The sequence below is a fragment of the Giraffa tippelskirchi genome, chromosome 5 (genome assembly GCF_054371585.1).
Source record: "Giraffa tippelskirchi isolate mGirTip1 chromosome 5, T2T-mGirTip1v1.2.pri, whole genome shotgun sequence".
Lineage (NCBI taxonomy): Eukaryota > Metazoa > Chordata > Mammalia > Artiodactyla > Giraffidae > Giraffa > Giraffa tippelskirchi.
Window position 1 is genome coordinate 25,608,283 of NC_137279.1, and position 14,233 is coordinate 25,622,515.

Here is a 14,233-nt window from a genome sequence, read left to right on the forward strand (position 1 = left end):
TGTTGTCATAGTTCAATAATTTTAAAAAAATGCTTCATAACTAGCATTTTCATCCTGATAAACATCTCTTCAGTGGTTATTGGTTCTCAAACTTAAACATCTTAGGGTCAAATCGACTTATCACATCATCTTCTTAGAAGTAGTAGTTTTTAAAAGAATAACATGTACACACCAATTCCAAAGCAAGTGGATGGCTTACAGACAGAGTTGAAAATTTCCATTGGTTCTGACCCACAGGCTGGGGGAGGCTGGGAGTGGCAGGAAGGTGTTCATGTGAGCATAAGGGGACATCGCTCCAGAACAGACTCTGTTATTGCAGGTTTGTCATTGCATTTACATAAACAGTTGTGTGTGTTGACTGTGCACACACGTGTCTTAGGAAGAAGAAAAGGATTGGAGAGCAAAGACAGCAACACATGATTTGAATTTCACCATTCAAGAGAAAAGGATGTCAAATGCTGGCTGGACACTCAGCAATCCATCCGCAAAGCCTTCAGCTGAAATAATGAGAGGGACAAGTGAACATCTCTTGTTTAAGATCAACTTTCCCAGGGAGCAAAAAGAATGCCAGGGCAGTGAGACAAAAGACATGCCTCTTCATCATGAGTGTTATTCATAAAATGCCCTTTTGTCTATTCAGAGCGATTTTAGTCCTTGGCTCTGTGGGCCAAGGGTAGAAAAGAGCAAGAACGAATTTTTATCATTATGCTTTCAATGAACTGAACTTTCTATGAAAGAATTCAACTTTAACTAACTTAATCCTGTACTTATTTATTTTTTTTTAAAGCAAGGGTGGTTTTGTTTTGCTTTTTAAAGCTAGAGGATGCCATATGGTAAGTGATTTTGCTGAACACACCAGAAAATGTTTTTAAATGGATGGTTTGTTAAGTGTATTTGAACCTGGAGTGGAAGAAAAGAAAAGATGCTTAGTTTTTTAATAAAGACTGCTTGCCTGGCGAAGGGATATTTCCCCTTGAAATTGATAAATACATTCAACATTTGCTGAGATCATAATCTTAAATCCTTAATGAGAGCTGATCACTACCCCTACTCAGCAACCAGCCAGAAAAGGAGCAATCTATTTGCTGGCACTGAGGTATCAGTTAGTTGCTAACTAATGAAAGCCTTTCCCCACCCCAAATGAGAAGAAAATGCATACGCTTGGGAAGCACTGATTGGCAGCACCAAATCAGTAGTACTCAATGCAAAGAGAAGGCTCATGGAACAAGAGAATTTACTATAGAGGCTTCCTTCCTCTGTGCATCAGCAAAGAAGCTGTGATCAAATATTTATTAGCTGTACCTTTGGCTGAGCTATCTAAGCACAAGAGAAAGAAGGAATTTTAAGGCAAGGGCCGGATATCTCACTTATGTACTGCCTAGATACAAACATCTGCTCTTTAATTAAGCACATAAGTCTCCAACCACCCCCTCCCTCTTGCTCCTGAGCTGTGAGTGCTTGCTTATTTTGCAACTGTATTTAATCACAAAGTTTCTTCCAGAGCCACTCTTAGTCTGGGGAGGGAACCCATGACCAATGAGTCAGATTTGTTTTAACTTGTGAAAAGGGTTATTGATGAATTGAGACGGCATTCTTACTCGGTCAGGATAAACTCCAATCATTGTAGTAGAGGGTGAAGAAAAGGCCACTTCTTGTCTTCCCTGCGTCCTGGAATTCAACTTGCAGTCCCACCCCACCTATTCCCTACTCCTCTGGAAACCTTTCTCATTGGCACAACAGGGTCATTCGTCCAGTGGTAATGCGGAAAAGCCAGGGCCAGGGGCTGTAAGGTCTCTCTTTAGTTTAACTATGGGTGCACTAAAAGTTCTGTTAGTTATCTCAGCACCCTTATAAGTATATTACTGATCCTCCCTTGTAGATGATGATCCCAACTGTAAAAGAAGAGATTGAACTCTATGTCAACCTCTGTCTATGTGTATGAGGTCTATAGTTAGAGCCAGTGGGTCTAATCATTCGAGCAGACAGCAGTCTCAAAATTAAATGGAGCACGAGCTCGATTTTAATAAGAAGGAACCCCTACCTTTGGACATTGTGATTTAGTAGGTTTGGGATAGAGCCTGCTAATCAACTTTTTTTTTTTTTAAGTTTACTATCTAGCTTTATTTTACTTCATTTAATTTTTTTATGTATTTATTTTTAATTGGAGGATAATTGCTTTACAATGTTGTGTTGGTTTCTGCGATACATCAAAATCAATCAGCCATAGGTATACATATGTCTCATTGCTCTTGAACCTCCCTTTCAACTCCCACCCCATCCTATCCCTCTGGGTTGTCACAGAGCCCTGGGTTGAGCTCCCTGAGGCATACAGCAAATTTCCACTGGCTATCTATTTTATTAATACGTATGGTAATGGATGGGGCTTCCCAGGTGGTTCAGATGGTAAAGAATATGTCTGCAATGCAGGAGACCTGGGTTTGATCCCTGGGTCGGGAAGATTCCCTGGAGAAGGGAAGGGCAACCCACTCCAGTATTGCTTGGAGAATTCCATGGACAGAGGAGCCTGACAGGCTAGTCGATGGTGTTTCAAAGAGTTGGACCCTGAGCACCTAACACTTTGACATGTTCATGGTAATGTGTATGTGTCAACGCTACTCTCTCAATTCACCCTATCCTCTTCTTCCCTCACCGCATCCACAAGTCTGTTCTCTATGTCTGTGTCTCTACTGTTGCCCTACAAATAGGTTCATTAGTACCAGTTTTCTGGATTCCATATATATGCGTTAATATATGATATTTGTTTTCCTGTTTCCGACTTACTTCACTCTTTATAACAGAGAGCCTGCTAATCAATATGTTTAGAAATCTTTCCAGACTCCTCTAATTGAGAATTTTTCTGGGTCTGTATGAAATACTATTAACCTAAATGCATTAATTCTTTATATGAAATGGCATCAGAAAGAATTAGGTTTATTATTGTTATTATTGAAAGAAAAGTCAAGATGTAAACACACACACACACACACACACACACACACACACACACACACACACACACACACACACACTGTCCAGCATGCCTCAGTGGGAACCAGCGAGGATCTGGCTGCTTCACCTTTTTGGAGTCCCATCTTTCTTTTACAATGGAGATGACCAGGCTGTTCTATATATGTAGAATGGTTTGTGTGAAGCCAGAATGAAAACCCCCTAAAAAAGGAAAAAATACCCAAAAGAAATGAAAAAAAAAAAAAATCTGATTGTAGCTGACCAGTTAGGTCTGCCCATATGATTTCACCTTGAAGTCTGACTCAATCTCCCCTCTTCAGCCAGCACGGTCAGGCCAGAAGATGATGTGACTACAGATGTGAAAAATGAGAAGACGACCCTGCGTGTGGAAGATTACATGACAACCCCATTTGCCAGTAAAGAACCCTTGGCAACTCCGGTGAGTGTCCCAGGAAGAGAGGAAATTGCTCCATAGGCATATGATCACATGCAAGGCTAATTTGAGACTGGCTTATTTCAGTATGCTTGACCATAATGCCTCCAGTGTTCATCCATGTTGTAGCATGTGTAAGAATATTTTCTCTTTGGAGGTTGAATAATATTCCATTGTATGTAAGTATATACTACATTTTCTTCATGCATTTGGATTGCTTCCAACTCTTGGCTATTGTGAATAGTGCTGCTATGAACATGGATGTGCAAATATCTCTTCCAAACACTACTTTTAATTCTTTTGGGTTTATATTCAGAAGTAGCGTTGCTGGGTCATATGCTAGTTCTATTTTTAATTTTTCTGAGGACCTCCATTCTGTTTTCTCTAGTGTTGCAACCACTCTACAACCCCATCAACAGTGCACAATGGTTCCAATTTATTTTCTGTTCTTTTGATAGTAGCCATCCTAACTGGTGTGAGGTGATAATTTCATTGTGCTTTTGATTTGTTTTTCTCTGATAATTGGTGCGATTGAGTATCTTTTGTATGTTTATTGGCTGTTGTGTACCATATTTGGAGACTGATTTACTCAAGTCCTTTTTCCCATTTTTAAAATCAAGTTATTAGATTTTTTTGTTATTCATTTATAGGAGTTCTATATACTTTTATCAGATAATATAATTTGTGAGTATTTTCTCCCATTCCATAGGTCGCCTTTTCATTCTGTTGATTGTGTCCTTTGATGCACAAAGTTTTTAAGTTTGATATAATTCCACTGATCTATATTTATTTGTTTTTTTGCCTGTACTCATTAGCTTGTTGAATGCTATATTGATATGAACTTTGGAGTCAACAGAACCATTTCCAAGTCTTGTTCTGTTGCTTGTTGGCTATGTGAGCTAGGGCATATTATTTGATCTCTTTAAGCCTTGTTCATATTATAGGGCTAATAATAGAATTTACTTCTTGAAACTTCCCTGGTGGTCCAATGGTTAAGAATCCGCTTCCCAGTGCAGGAGATGTGGGTTCAATTCCTGGTTGGGGAACTAAGATCCCACATGCTGTGGGGCAACTAAGTCCGTGTGCCGCAACTACTGAGGCTGCGCACTCTGGAGCCCTTGAGTCACAACTAGAGAAGCCCACACACAGCAAGGAAGACACAAAGCAGCCAAAAATAACTTAAAAAAAAAAAAGAGCTTCTTAGGGTTTTTTTGTGGTGTAAATGAGAAGGTATTTAGAGGGCCTGGCAAATGGTGAGCTCTGGGGGAGGAAAGGCATTAAAAATAATACAACATAATATGTGCTGTATAAACATTACAGGAAAAAAAGTACCATTCAAGTTCAAGGGAGGAAAAGAATTAATGCCTAGTGACCCAGCATTTTCTAAGAAAGGTTACACTTCAGGAAATCAGCATGCTCAACATTTGGGATTTATTTCTGGAGTAGACATGATTTTATTCCTGTCCCCACTCTTGTTTCTTAGGTGTGTTATCTTATTTCCACTTTAAATTTATGTCATCATACAGCTTATATATTTATGCCACTTTAAGTCAATTTCTGACATAAGATAGAGTATATATTTTACAGTATTAAGTTTTATTTTTGTTTTGCCTTTTACATCTCCAATAGATGTCAACAAGACCCAAAACACACAGTCACAAAGAAGATCTGTCAACAGCCGAAAGCACAACAGCCATAAGCACACCTGCCAAGAGCACCCCTGCCAAGACCACAGTCCATACCCATGTACCAGCGACTAGTCACTCCCAGGGTAAGAAAACCAGTCACCCCAGTAGGGGTTGATCTTCTTTTGCACCATCAGTGCATTCCCAAAAATCCAGGGACAGATATAGTCATCAATATGGCACATGTTGGAATGTAAGCACTAATTTTGAACCAAGCTTTGTTGGTAAGTTCAGAATTCATATTTATTGGGTTGTTGAACTCTGCTCTCTACTTCAAATGACAGCTAGTAGCATTATCACTAATGCCCCCCCCCCCGCAAAAGTAAGTGAGATAGCTGCTAGTGTCATATTGCTGACCCTAAGCTGATATAATGCTACACAAAAAACTTTGTGTTGACACCCAAGAGGGTAAAAGTTAGCCAACCTATGTATATCTTAGTAGATTGTGTCCTAACGTTGAAACTCAACATTCAAAAAACTACGATCATGGCATCCAGTCCCATCAGTTCCTGGCAAATAGAAGGGGGAAAAGTGGAAGCAATAACAGATTTTATTTTCTTAGGCTCCAAAATCACTATGGATGGTGACTGCAGTGAAATTAAAAGACACTTGCTCCTTGGAAAGAAAGTTATGTCAAACCTAGATAGCATATTAAACAAAAGTCTGTATAGTCAAAGCTGTGGTTTTTACAGTAGTCATATATGGATATGAGAGTTAGACCATAAAGATGGCTGAATGCCAAACAATTGATGCTTTTGAACTGTGGTCCTAGAGAAGACTCTTGAGAGTCCCTTGGAATGCAAGGAGATCATACCAGTCAACACTAAATAAATCCTGAGTATTCATTGGAAAGACTGATGCTGAAGCTGGAGCTCCCAATACCTGATGCAGGAAGCTGACTCATTGGAAGAGACCCTGTTGCTGGGAAAGATTGAAGGCAAAAGGAGAAGGGAGCAGGAGAGGATGATATGGTTCGATAGGATCACCAACTCAATGGACATGAATTTGAGCAAATTCCAGGAGATAGTGGAGGACCAAGGAGCCTGGTGTGCTGGAGTCCATAGGGTCACAAAGAGTTGGACACAACTTAGCGACTGAACAGCAATAACATTGCTAACATTTACCATCTTACTGTATATTGAGTTCATATCTGTACACACGATGCAAGAATCTACTCTAAGCCTGTCTTACCAGGCTTTGGGGTTATACTTGGGATTTACAGCTGGTACATGCAGCAGGGTGAATGGAGGCGCACTATGGGGAGAAATTCTGAAGGACAACTTTGAGTCTGCATCACTATTATGAGGTTTAGACCATCACTAATGATTGTGAGGAAAGACAATTGCCATTACAACTTAGTAAGAGAAAGAGCTTCCTATTTCCAGAGCTTTCTTGAGAGAAATTCAGTTGTTTGGTATATTTTTTAAATATGCCTTATTTTGTAGTAGATAGGGGTGGAAGAGAAAAAGAACTAATCTTCTAGTAACTGCAGTGAATGCTTGCTAACTTGAGCAATTTCCTATCATCATTGTACCTAGTTAGGTGTTTTCATCTTTAAATGAAAGCAAACATAAGGACCTCCCCTGAAGCCATGGTTCCTAAAACCAGTTGCACAGCTGAACACCTAGAAAGTTATTCCTTATTGTTTGATATACAATTCCCAATCACCAATCTGGTTTTTTAAAACTCTGAAGCACTTCTGCAGATTTTTTAAATGCTTTGTATTTGTACACCTATGGTCACAGCAGCATTATACACCATAGCTGAAACTTGAAAGCAACTCAACTGTCCATGAATAGATGATTGGGTGGACAAAATGTGTCATATACATGCAATGGAATATTATTCGGCCTTTAATAGAAAGAAAATTCTCACACATGCTATAACATGGATGAACCTTGAGGACTAAATGGAATAAACCAGTCACCAAAAGACAAATACTCTGTGATTCCACTTAGACGAGGTACATAGAGTAGTCAAAATCATAGACAGAAAGCAGAATGGTGATTGCCAGGAGTTGGGGGAGGAGGGAGTGGAGATGGGTAGAGAGTGTCAGTTTTGCAAGATGAAAAAGAGTTGTGGAGATGGATGGGGCTGATAGTTGCACACCAGGTGAATGTACATAATACCATCAAACAGTACACTTAAAAATGGTGAAGATAGTAATGTTCATATTATGCGTATTTTACTACAAAGATGGAAAACTTTCATAATATGCTTAGAAAATAATGCCTAAGGGTTACTCTAAGATGCTAAAGAAATGGTTGACATTAAACACCAGAGCGAACTAAATAGGGTTAAACAAGGAAAGAATCATCAATATAATTAATCATTGGAAACATTGCAAAATTTTGGAGAAGCATTGATCATTTGTAGCAAGAGTTGACAGGTTATTCACGGCAAGCTGAAAATGGAACATTCCAAGGTGAGTATTTTTTTTATATCGTACAAGAATATTTCTCCTATTCCTTAAAAAGAAAACTTCTCAATTTCCTGGAAAATACTCATGATTACTTTCTTGTCTGTCCTCTTCGCCACCCTTTCACAAAAACTGTGACTTACGGCACATTCCTACTTCATACATCAGTGTTCCAAGAAATTTTCACATGTGAGTTAAAATGTAATTATAAACACTTGGCTTTTTAAGAGGTAATTTTATTAGGGCTGCAAATGCCTTTACCATCAAATCCCCAAGTTTGATGATGTTCATGTACATGATACATTCGAGTGATCACAGTCAGTGCAATTGGGAAGAGGCTTAGGGAGTATAAGGCTAATAAACTCTAATTTAGTGATGAATCATCCACAAACTTTATTTTTGGTAATATATTTTCTGGCAAACGGTGTCATTGACAGTAATAATGTTGTGTTATGAGCCCAGGATGTTGTGTCATGAACCACTATGTTAAGACATGAAAAGCAAATGTTTGACCTGTCTCTACTGGTAGTTGTCAGCCAGGTATAGCATTTAGGGAGTTGATAGGATGACACCTTTGTTCTGGGCAGGCCTCAAACCCAGAAGTCTCCCAACTGCTTTTTTATGTGAGTTGGCGTGATCTGCTTGAGCTTCATGTAAATATTCTAGAGCCATAGGTTCATCTCACGCAGGAAGAGATAGGTTCAAGGACCTGTACTCTGGGGCCATGAAGTTAAAAGACACTTGCTACTTGGAAGGAAAGCTATAACAAACCTAGACAGTACATTAAAAAGCAGAGACATCACTTTGCTTTCAAAAAAGGTCCATATAGTCAAAGTTATGATCTTTCCAGTAGTCACGTACGGATGTGAGAGTTGGACCACAAAGAGGGCTGAGAACTGAAGAATTGATGCCTTCAAACTGTGGTGTTGGAGAAGAAAGACTTTGAGAGTCCCTTGGACTGCACAGAGATCAAACTAGTCAATCCTAAAGGATATCAACCCTGAATATTCATTAGAAGAACTATTGCTGAAGTTCCAGCTGATGCAAACAGCTGACTCTTTGGTAAAGACCCTGATGCTAGGAAAGATTGAGGGCAGGAGGAGAAGGGACAACAGAGGATGAGATGGTTGGATGGCATCACTTGATTCAATGGACATGAGTTTGAGCAAATTCCTAGAGATAGTGGAGGACAGAGGAGACTGGCATGCTGCAGTCCATGAGATCTTAAAGAATCAGACACAACTTAGCTATTGAACAATGACAACTCTGGGGCCATCTTGAAAGGATGTCTTTTTTTTTGAAGATGGACCTGATACAGAGTGGATAACTTCTTTTCTTTCCAAATCAACCATTAGAAAAAGTAAACATCTTATAGTTGATGGTTGGGTGGTTTCACTTTTGATAAGGAGAGTATTGGATATCTGATATTTTGCAAATCGTAAGCTAAGATTCTAGGGCAGAGCCTGATTAGATCACATCTCTCTGTTGTCTCATTATATTAAGGCCTCTCGACTTTTTGTTCATAAACAACTACCACCCAGAGGAGTGAAGGGCTCAGTATACAAAGAAGTTGATGGGAGAAACAAAAGGCTTTTATTTTTTAACAGAATTGTGTAAAAATTATCTGAAGAAAACAATGTTATTTCTTACTTCCAGAGAGGTATTCATAGTTAAACAACTTACATCCACATGCTAGGTAAATAAGAATATTCACATTTGAACCACTAGATTAGAGTTAGCTGCAGATAGAAATCCTACAATAATAGTGCCATAAATACAAAGGGAATTCCAGAAAAACATCTGCTGCTGCTTTATTGACTATGCCAAAGCCTTTAACTATGTGGATTACAGCAAACTGTGGAAAACTCTTAAAGAGATAGGAATACCAGACCACCTTATCTGCCTCCTGAGAAATCTGTATGCAGGTCAAGAAGCAACAGTTAGAACCTAACATGAGACAACAGACTGGTTCCAAATAGGGAAAGGAGTTACATCAAGGCTGTATGTTGTCACCCTGCTTATTAAACTTATATGCAAAGTACATCATGAGAAATGCCAGGCTGGATGAAGCACAAGCTGGAATCAAGACTGCCGGGAGAAATATCAGTAACCTCAGGTATGCAGATGACACCACCCTTATGGCAGAAAGTGAAGAGGAATTAAAGAGCCTTTTGATGAAACTGAAAGAAGAGGGTGAAAAAGTTGGCTTAAAACTCAACATTCAGAAAACTAAGATGGAATCTGGTCACATCATTTCATGGCAAACAAATGGGGAAACAAACGGAAATAGTGAGAGACTCTATTTTTGGGGGTGCAAATGGTGACTGCAGCCATGAAATTAAAAGACACTTGCTCCTTGGAAGAAAAGCTATGACCAACCTAGATAGCATATTAAAAAGCAGAGATATTACTTTGCCAACAAAAGTCTGTCTAGTTGTAGCTATGGTTTTTCCAGTAGTCATGTATGGATGTGAAAGTTGGACTATAAAGAAAGCTAAGCGCTGAAGAATTGATGCTTTTGAGCTGTGGTGTCAGAGAAGACTCTTGAGAGTCCCTTGGACTGAAAAGAGATCAAACCTGTCAATCCTAAAGGAAATCAGTCCTGAATATACATTGGAGGGACTGATGCTGAAGCTGAAACTTGCCACCTGATGCGAAGAACTGACTCACTGGAAAAGACCCTGATGCTGGGAAAGATTGAAGGTGGGAGGAGAAGGGGATGACAGAGGATGAGATGGTTGGATGGCATCACCGACTCAATGGACATGAGTTTGCGCAAGCTCCGGAAGTTGGTGATGGACAGGGAAGCCTGGCGTGCTGCAGTCCATGGAGTCACAAAGAGTCGGACATGACTGAGCAACTGAACTGAGTGAACTGAAAATACAAAGGGTGTAGTCTCATTAAGCTTAAGTGCCCTGTAAGATCTGGATTTTCTACGAAAGAAAAGGAAATTGATATCACAAGATGGATGATATCACAGACTTAACCACAACTTCTAAAACATTTGGCTCTCAAAATGATGTTCCTTCAAAATAAACCTCTTCCCAGTTGGTGAGTTTTTCATGATCTTGACTTTGGACCAAAAATCAACAGCCTTGGATTCTTTTATTACCCTAACTTCTGAAATTTTTGACCATTTATTTAAGATCTCTGGGCGAGTTACCTTGACTGCTCTCCACAGTGGGTGGCGAAAAAAGTAATGTTTACTAAAAAACTATGGACTCCTAGGTGTGAAGAAGCATTCATAAATTCAATAAATAATAGTTTTAAAGACAGGATCACGTCAGAGCCTGCTTAAAAGTCCCCTGATCCAATTTACTTAAGAAATTATCCTCTTTGCTTGTGCTTTGCTACCTTCCACTTAGAGTAAATCCATCTTCTGCCAATTGTTAAATTATAGTTATTAACTCCTAATAATTCTATATCATTGCCACTCTCTTTATAGGGAAAACAGATGGAGAAAAACCAAAAAGCTCTCAGAAAGGTGGGTTAGATTTTTGTTATCAAAACATTCTTATGGGAGTTTTTAAAAAGGTTTCTTTGAACTTTAATCTTTGTGATGAATTAACATTCTTTCCTGGATTGTAATCAACGGGAGCAGAAAACGTTTTGAAAATGTTTCAAATCTCTTAAGAGAGAAAAGGGAATTGCCTGTATTTGAAAATAAGCAAACCACAGTTGAGTCTTCACAACAGCTGTGGAGAATGGTGTCATATCACAATTTATGGTTCCTAAGAATGGAAATAGGGGCTAATTTAATAGCTGTGTGTACACAAAAGCTACCCAGTAATTAACAGTGAAGCCACCTAGTTGGAGTGGTATGCTTTTTGATATATCTTGAGATCTAGAAATCTTTCCATGATTAGAATAACCCCAGCTTTTCTCCCCTTCTAAGTCCCCTCCCACTGGATAAGATAGGGGACAAACAACATGGAGCATCATTTGTTACCTACAGTGGGCCTGTGGCATTGCTTATTGCTGCTGTATTGTTCATCTGGGGACTCTGCTTTTTTTTCTGTCTCATTCAGGTGGCTTGTCAGTGGGGACCCTGGCTGGAATCATTTTTGGGGTCTTACTAGGCATCGCATTCATTGGTGGAATCATCTCTGTGATTGTTCGGAAAATGTCGGGAAGGTACTCGTAAGTATAAACCTTAGGCTCTTGTGATAGGTAAATGAAGGGGGTGGTTTCCAACCTTTAAACTAATAGACACTCTGATCATGTGCAGAAACCACCAACCTCCCTAAGCACTGCATCTGAAGTGTCCCCTTGTAAGTTTCCAAGAGAGTACCCCAGATGGCTCTTCAGTTGATTTCCATTGCAATCTGACCCAATTTGACCTCTTAATTTTCTGACTCAGTGAACTTGAAGGAAAACCCAAACCAAGTTTTAACGATACCCAATCACCCTACTACCAGTCATCAGAGGTAGGTGGTTCTCAGAAGAACATTAGTGGCAGAGCGAGGACCCTATTCCGATGAGGAATTCCACTGGTGCTGTGGCCCCTCCCTGTACTCCTGACCTGCATGCACCCATGCACCCAGGAAAAGGAATTATTTCTCCATTAAAATTTCCTAGGAATTCAGAACATTTCAAATTCATAGCCAGAGGAAAACATTTTCTTATTTCTGTTGGGGAGATAATATGTGACTGAATGGGGAGAGGATAAATGTTGTTGTACGACTGGGGGGGTCAAGGGACACAAGCAGCACTACAGTTGCAGATTTATGTGTCTGGAAATGCCCGGGAACCTGACCCTAGGTCAGGCCTGAATTTGATCCTGAGAATCAGGCCTGGAGGAGGGATGAGCAGGGAGGGAAGAGCCCCAGGACCCAGAACTGGAAGATGTAGGCAAAGGGCCATCAGAACAATGACTCATCGGGTTAGTATTCACAATGCCAGTAAAAGAAGTGACAGTCACCTTTCTCTTTGTCTTCACAGGCCCTAAAGCGCTAAAGAATTGTGTTGTCCTGCCAATACATTTTAAAAAAGAGAGTTTCCGACATCCCCTCCCTGCCCCGTCCCTGAGCACATGGAGAAGATGACCCATGGAATTGCTTCACCACCATACTCAAAATCCACGGTGATCCCTCCACTCGCTAAAACTAACCGCAGCAAAGAGTATTCATAAGTGCTCCTTTAAGCCTTTGTCTTTTGAAAAAAAACATTGTTTTAATATAAATTTTGTGTGTGATTTAAAAGGCAAAATGCATGGAAAATGGAGCAAAGCTGTGTTAAACCTGATTTGTAACTAAATAGATGATAGATTGGGTTGGCCAAAAAGTTCATTAAGGTTTTTACCGTCAGAAGCTGTAATTGTCTTTGTTTTTGTCTTTGTAATTGTCAAAACAAAGAGTCTTTGTTTTGACTCTCCTCTGTTATTGTTAAAATGCAAAGAAATCTGAAAATATTTATGTACCAATGGCGTCCTTGGGTATAGAGCTATGTCAGTCAGTGGCATAAGTGCTCTGCAGTTTCTGATCTGTTAAAACATACACATTCCAGTCCGATGGGGTCCGTTTTTACAGCTTGATTTGGTATGGATAATGAAGTTGGAAATTTATACTTTTGTGATATGTAATTAGCAACTGGCTTTCACTGGTCCAGGTAAAGCATTTCGAAGACATCTATTTTAGATCATAAATAGAAGTCTTACTTTGAGGGAGGCATTTTGTTTCTCACACCAAGGGTCTCAGTGTACTCTGCTGTCTTCTCCATTGATGACTTGATGAATCAAAGGTTTGTTTGTACACAAGTATAAATTTTTTTACTTCCATTTTCCTCAGGTGATAGATACCCAGACCTGACGGGGTGGCCTTCTCGCTTCCCCATCACCCAAGTCCTCCATATTGGCTTCTTTGTTCTGGAATATGAGGACCTCAGCCCTGGATGCGAAAAAGGCTGTGGAGGCCCAGTGATGCCAGAGGCTCAGGTGTTCCAGGAACCGAGAGCCGCGGTGGTCCCCAAATCCTGTGTGTGCTTGTGACAAACAAAACCTGTCAGCTTCCTAGCATTTACTTTCTGCTTCAGAGGAAAGATATGGGAATACTAATTTTTAAAAAGCAGCTGGATTTAGAGACTTCATCTTAAAATGGAGGCTGTTTCTGGCTTTCACAAGATCCCACATATTTCAGTGGGGTCATGATTGACAATTCTGTATTGGCACCATCCAGCTCAGCCCATTTCTCCCCGTAGGCCAACTGAATTCTTTCCCCTCCACAAAAAGGTTTTACGCTGAGCAGATGCTGTGTCACAGTTGTGGTTATACATTTCTGATAGCCTCTGAATTCATCAGGTTCATAAAACGGGAAAAAAGTAGACTATCAGTCAGAAAGCCTGGCCTGTTCCCCTACCTTTTACAGTAATGGGTGGATGTAATTTTAAACAGTATGCCCTTGTGTCACTCAAGTCCAGCTAGTCCAGTATCTCAGGTTCAATATTTGAACATCAACTGATGGAGAAAACAGGCTTTGGAAATGCTTTATGAATCTCTTAAATACTCTTCCACTTCATCACTCAGATTCCTAAACAGGAGTTGGGAATAATGTTAATTTCCTCTTTCTGATTCTCTCTTTTTTTTTCCCTTACTGTGAAAAGTAATAGTCAACCCCAGGTCATACACTGGACCCATCACCTGCTGGGACAGGGCTGTGGGTTTCCTGGTCACATCTGTGTTGTACTCAATGCAGTGTAGACATGTTTTAAAATAAAACAGATGATTGAGTATAA

At 39.8% G+C, this 14,233-nt stretch overlaps 1 protein-coding gene across 3 annotated transcripts in view; it reads left to right on the forward strand.

Moving 5' to 3' along the window:
* PDPN (podoplanin) overlaps positions 1–14,233 on the forward strand; it is a 35,757-nt gene extending 21,524 nt beyond the window's left edge. Inside the window, exons 2-6 of one of the 3 annotated variants that reach the window (XM_081486170.1) lie at positions 3,288–3,406; positions 5,030–5,171; positions 10,950–10,988; positions 11,533–11,644; positions 12,446–14,233. In XM_081486170.1, coding sequence (XP_081342296.1) covers positions 3,288–3,406; positions 5,030–5,171; positions 10,950–10,988; positions 11,533–11,644; positions 12,446–12,452 — 419 coding nt within the window. In that variant the 3' untranslated portion in view covers positions 12,453–14,233. The remainder of the gene's footprint in view (positions 1–3,287; positions 3,407–5,029; positions 5,172–10,949; positions 10,989–11,532; positions 11,645–12,445) is intronic. The other 2 variants (XM_081486172.1, XM_081486173.1) reach the window with 2 other exon arrangements.